The sequence below is a fragment of the Penicillium expansum genome (genome assembly GCF_000769745.1).
Source record: "Penicillium expansum strain MD-8 chromosome Unknown contig45, whole genome shotgun sequence".
Lineage (NCBI taxonomy): Eukaryota > Fungi > Ascomycota > Eurotiomycetes > Eurotiales > Aspergillaceae > Penicillium > Penicillium expansum.
The window spans coordinates 89335-95988 of NW_015971182.1; the positions used below are offsets into that span (position 1 = coordinate 89335).

The window sequence follows — 6654 nt, forward strand, 5'->3', positions numbered from 1 at the left end:
TTTGCCTAATTGGGCCGTTCCCCACAGAAGAAAAGATGTAGTTCATTCTAATTTAGAGCTCTTAAGCCTTGACTCAGCATCTGAAGAGATGGCATGGAGGTGCCAGAAAACAAGCCAATTGGAGGAAAGAGTAAATTAGACCATGAAACCCATGAAAACCAGCAGGCATTTTTTTCAATTGACAAGCAGTTTTATTAAGTGGCGATGGCTTATAAGGTGATGAGATGGATATATATCTCAAGCTAGAAGGCAAGAAAGCGCGGGGTTGTGGTCTTCACCCTCAGGTACTGTTAAAGTGTAACTATAGATCGGATCAATGGAGCGCTGTTGCTAAGGTAACAGTTCTTAAATGTCTCATTCAATTAATTCCTTCTACACTTTCCTTTTGCTTGAGAGGAACTTTGTTGATGATTTAGATCACTCTACTTCTTTGGGCTTAAATGGTTTCTTTTTATTTTAACCCGCATCTCATCTGAATTAGCTATAACTCAACTGTCTAGAACTCGCCGTCTTAGAAAAATAGTCTACGGAAGCTCTTCGCTCTTTATATAGCTCTACTTTCCACCGAACAAGAACGCAACGCCTGATAGAAGGCGAAATGATGATGCAGAAAACCCTCGGAGACGTTTGGGGTATGTACTAGCCCTAGAAGCCACCATCTGCATACGCTCCACGCCAAGATCTGATAAAAAGTCTTATTTTGAGTCTATGCTTGAGTCACACAAAACTGAAACGAATATTGATTAAGTATTGAAACCACTTTTTTTAATACCTTTAGGTACGTCGCATTGATCTGATCAGCTAACTATAAAACCGACCTCGGAACGTATATTCCTTGATTTTAATAGACGAGCCTAGGCCAATACCCATACACGAATTCTTTCCACACCGCCAGCCAAATTGAAGCCATTGCACTATCAAACCGGGTAACGGGCCGGTTCTCATAACGATCGTCTCATTGCCAAGCTAATGGTTAGCTAATTGTTACCCCAAGAGACGAGCGGCGGTCTCCGACACATAATCTAGAAAAAGTCGAAACTACGGTTTCTGCCCCATCAAAGGTGGAGGCCATTCCACAGTGTGTTATCTATTCTTTAATTAAGCCAAAAGAAGGGGGAAAACACCCAGGGCCGAATCTGAACCAGGGATGAGAGTGACCATAGCGGGCCGTGAGAGGTGAGGCTAAAGATCACGTTGCGACGGGCCGAGTATAAAGTTCTGAGTGGATGACCGACAGAAAATTTCTGCTTTCCCGCGCTTAAGCGGACACCCGACCATTCTCCGTGCGGAACCAATTTTTATTATGTATTTATTGAATTACAATTAGTTTTAGCTTCAGTTTTGCGGTTTTAAATGGCGCCATTTATAAAGCGGTTGTAAAATGTTGGAAAAGTGGAAGTAATTTCCTTGGTATGGAGTACAACATAAGGGGGGAGTACAGAGTTACACAATATAACTACATCACCTGTGCTGATGTTAGTAAGTACATATATAACTTGTGACTATGACGAGATGGCGTTATTCTCACATGGTATATGGTTAAATGTGCGGAGCAAGTTTCTCCACGATGTACTTTGTACCCTTCTATAATCGAAAGAGCCAAATTCAACTAGAAATGTCGAAAATTAAAAAAAGGTCGGATCATTTGCCGGCGGAAAGAGATCGGAGGGGCAATCCGAGATCGCCCCGAAAGAGGAAGTTCGCCTGAGACGTTTGCCGATGTTCCATTTAGCCACAATTATTGGCTAGTCCTTCCGAAGAGCGACCGGCGGACGACAGCCACTGATTTGCGATCGTGACCTCCGAGTCATTGATAGAGGATAAAGGATATTAACCATAATGATCCTAGCCTCGACACTGGTATACCTCTTGTAGCCAGTACGTGGAGAAGGAGAAATAAAGGAGACAGTGTGGATCTACTTCGTATAATGTGTGGAAGGGGAGCTCTATCACGACTTAGTATTACCTAAATAGGAACAATGTTGCGCGATATACGGAGTACAACATACAATATAGCCCGAGGTACTTAGATCGATCTACCTTAGGAGCGCACATCATCGAATCTGCGATGCACTAGAAGCTGACGTGCCCGGGATTGCAAGAAGGAAGCGGAATTGCATCACCGCATCCGCGTCCCCAAGCCCAATACAGCTACGACACATCCCATGGCGTGATCAAATGCCTCACCTTACCATAGAGCTCCGAGGAAACATGTACCATTTACGGCTCCGTAGTGGGTGAGTCAGGAATTTTGACTCCACGCACGACCCCAAACAAGCCGCAATTCTTCAAGCTCCCTGCATGCACACAACGTGTCTGTGCTGCAGCTCCAGTACCTGGACACCCTGCGCGCGACGCCGATGCTTATAGGTGAGTGTGAGCGGTTAAACTGCTGATGAATGCTGTTACTGTTAGGTAATTAGTGTGTGCTGTGGGGATGCTGATTCGTCAGGGGGCGGACCTTGGGAGCACGGTGCATACCTTGACAGTGGAAGGGCTAGAACGTTTGTTTTGGATGTTGATCTGTACATCGTACTTTATATGTATATTTTGATATGCTTCACTTCTATTGCTCTTTTTTTTTCTTTCTTCTAAAGGGGTTTCACAGATCTTGCAATTGCTCAGACCTGTGCCCCGCAAATTGCAAGCCTCGCAGGTGCGGGGTAGAGGCGTATAGGATAGACGAGCGCCGTGACCTCGAGATGGCAATTCGTACCCCTTAAGTGTAAGACTCCTATAGTCCACTTTTATAGATCAGACGACTAAACTTCTATTCAGGCGGTCAACAAAAAAAAAAAAAGAAAAGAAAAATTTTCCGGGTGGAGCTCCGCGAAGGGTCCTTTTCCATCGCGTTTTGTTATCCCAATGCGGAAAGGGGGACTTTATTTAGGGGGGCGCTAGTCGAAGATCCTCTGGAACAGAAGATGGCCGGTATTGTAATGGCTCAGTATGGTATGGTTTGTCATTTACCCAGGTCTGGACACTCCACCGTGCCGGTCTATTACTGTCATTCTACGCCATCACGCCACGTGATGGCTCTGTCTAACCTTGGATACCCGTGGACGTCCTAAACTGTATACATCGCTTTGTAATAATAGACAAAAGGAGTATTAATAGACAGCTGATGAATCAATGTTTTAGAACATTATAGAATGAAACAACACGATTTGCCTGCAGGTTGTCGTGGCATTTCCAAGGTCAAGATACTAGGAGTCAAAGACACATCTCATCGGGTACACCTCCGTGTGTGTGTCCTATAGGGCTATGAAGTGCTCGATAATCTAAAGCCGGGGTATCTTCCAAGGTTCCCTACAACATAAGTACGGACGATCTCGTCATTGGTCACATTGGTCACATTAGCTATAGAGCTAGGTTTCAAAGGCTGTAGATTGAACCCCGCGACCAAACCCACATGCTAAGCAAAGTCCAATCTGTGTATCAAGCCGAGTATGTTGTATCCCATCACAAAGCTATCCGACCGATTAGCCGGACTGATACATCGTAGGTACGTGAGTCATTGCGCACGGTCGTTTTGCGCTAAGGCTGGAGCCAACAGTGGCATCATGTGCTTCCATCGACTGCCCTGATGGGGTCTAGCCTGGAATTTCTTGATGGTTCCTTCGTGATCGAAGTATGATACCGACACTATCATTTGAGATGTGGGGTAGACTTCGACAAGTCAGGCGATAGCAAACTTTGAGGGATATGTAGTTTATCTCGTTTAACGTATAGTTCAACCTTGGAAGTACACCGTATAGTTAATGTCAATCTAATGAGAGTTCGGGCTCTTTGACTCGGCATCAGACCCGCTACCGACATTGTCAGATGAGATGATGCGATTTTTGAATGAGGCGACCATGGGTAGAATTGCGACTTGATGGAATAGGATGATCTCAGAATAACAAACAAATCCATCAAAATATAGGACCTTGGAGGGGTAAGACCATGAATGCAGTGTATTTTTGGGTGTCATTACAAGGTATCTGTATTGTCAGGATCCACTATGACGCTGTGTCACGCCCCACCTGCTAAAATTTCTTTTTTTTTTCTTTTTCTAATTGAATGCACCGGTACCTGGCGAGTGGAAACAGCAAAGGAAAAAAGGAAGAAAAAAAAGAAAATTCAAAAGAAAATTCAAATTTTTTGGTTTCAATTTTTAGTTTCCACGGGTTCAGTGAATTAGCACATGATTGTTCTTGCCATTCAAAAGCGGCGGGTTGCGCACTTAACAGGTTGAATTTCTTCTGCGAATCATCTTCCCCTACATACTTCCCGGGACTCATATTATGTGTTGGATTGCTACATCGGCTTCTCAATTATTCCATCACCGTACTGCCTCTTGAACATACAACATTGAAGTCCTATCACATCCTCTGATTGAGCGCCTACAATATAACAGCCAATATGCCGGGCCGTCTAATCCCCAACCTGATTCGGAACGCTAGTTCGTTACACTCCTCTGTCACCTCATCTCCCAATCACTCCAACTCCTCCTCAACGGTCTCCGTGAATGAGATCCCCGGACATGTGAAGAAGCCAGCCAACAAGCCAGAGCGCGCTCGCTCCCCCGAACGCCGTCTATCCTTCACCATGGATCACTTGATCCACCCTCTTCGGGACCACAGCAAAGAGAAGCGTCGCAGTTTGGGACGTGCAGGACGTTCCAAGGAGCGTTCCAGCCATGAAGCGCACCCCCCAGTGGCCAAGCTGGATGTCCTGATCGAGTCTCCGCCACTCGTCTGCTACGGACCACCTGCCAGCTCTACTGGCGCGCTGTTCTCCGGACGCTTGCGCATCGCAGTCTCTGAGCTGACTGGTGGAGTTATCTTGAGCCAGTTTGATGTGCGCCTCGTCTCCAAGACAACCACCAAGAAGCCTGTCTCGAACCACTGCTCCAACTGTGCTACTCGCACCGAAGAGTTGACCCAGTGGAACTTCATCACCGAGGACCTTCACCTCAATAATGGGGACCACGATTTCCCCTTTAGCTATTTGTTCCCCGGTCACCTTCCTGCTTCTTGCAATGGTGTGCTGGGCCAGATCGAATACTTCCTGCTGGCACATGCCCGGAGCGTCACTGGAGAGGACTACAGCCTCAAGCTGCCTCTCGACCTCGGTCGTTCTCTGCTTCCCGGGCCAGACAAGTCCTCCATCCGCATCTTTCCTCCAACTAACCTCACTGGCCGCATTGTGCTACCCTCCGTCATTTACCCTATCGGACACTTCCCTGTCGAGATGACCTTGAGCGGCGTGGTTGACAAGGGCGAAAAGACCCAGACCCGCTGGCGTCTTCGAAAGATGATGTGGCGCATTGAGGAGCAACAGAAGATTGTTTCCACTGCATGCCAGAAGCACTCTCACAAGATTGGCGGTGAGGGAAAAGGTGTTCTGCACCAAGAGACTCGCGTCATCGGACACAACGAGGAGAAGAGCGGCTGGAAGACCGACTTTGACACCGCTGGTGGTGAGATCACCATGCAGTTCGATGCGAACATTAACCCGGCTGCCAACGCCGTCTGCGACATGGAGGCCGCTGGCGGTCTGGAAGTCAAGCACAACCTTGTCATCGAGCTCATCGTGGCCGAGGAGTTCTGCCCCAATGGCAACACCCGCCTAATTACTCCAACTGGTGCCGCGCGCGTGCTTCGCATGCAGTTCCACCTCCACGTCACCCAGCGTGGTGGTCTTGGCATTAGCTGGGACGAGGAGATGCCTCCCATCTATGAGGACGTTCCCGCCAGCCCTCCCTGTTACACCAAGCCCGATGGTGCTCATAGCTTTATTGAGGACTACAACGGTTCTCCGCTCCCTGACTACACAGACCTGGAGCGCATTGAGTCTTTGCGATTGGACAGCAGTTCCACTCGCTCTTCCACCCTCTCTTCCAATCAGTCTACTCATGGCTCTACACACGGCCGGTTGCCGCGCTTTACCACTGACGATCTCGTCACTGGAGAGTCGCCTGCTGCCTCGCCTGTTCCCTCGCGCGCCCCTTCTCGCGCCCCTTCAATTGACTCATCCCGCGATTAAAATATCAAAAACTCCATGTTTAATCAGCTATCTTGATTATCGTTCTTCATTTACGACTTGACGATTCCCACGATCAACCAAAAAATTCCCCCACAACACAACGCCTTTTTACGGTCTACCATAATTTCTTATTCCTTTTTCATTCATGGATTTGATCCTGTTCACTTATCACGGTCCCATCTCAATGAAGGGCCTCGTGATACCAGCGACGGAAAGGAAATCGGCCACGCAAAACAGTCGGGCTGCCCCACATTTTCCGGGCGGGTCTTGTTCCAGCCAAGTTTGCATGATACCCATTCAATTTTCTTCACCTGTGCATAATGCCTTTTTCCACTTCTACTTCTTAATTCCCAACTTTGCTATGCCTTTGGATTGGATTGGTTATGGGCAGTTGCACCATATCCACATCTCACTCTTCCATTTGGTTTTCAGGGTTGCGATTCTTTTCCGTTTTGAGTATCTTGATTCATTCAAATTTTCTCTACTCCTTGATACTTAATCAATTCATGATCATGATCTATGACGAGTTTACTTCAATCTCAGTAATTGTACCGATTAGTAATTGTACCGATTAGTAATTGTACCGATTAGTAATTGTACCGATTAAATGTAAATGCCATTCAC

The 6654-nt window shown here is 47.0% G+C and overlaps 1 protein-coding gene across 1 annotated transcript; it reads left to right on the forward strand.

The window, feature by feature from the left end:
- Positions 1–4404: 4404 nt before the first annotated feature.
- On the forward strand, positions 4405–6030 carry PEX2_015470 (alpha-arrestin; the record flags this gene model as incomplete). Its single annotated transcript, XM_016738823.1, has 1 exon — positions 4405–6030. The coding sequence occupies one exon, from the start codon at positions 4405–4407 to the stop codon at positions 6028–6030; it is 1626 nt and encodes a 541-aa protein (XP_016602555.1).
- Positions 6031–6654: the final 624 nt, after the last annotated feature.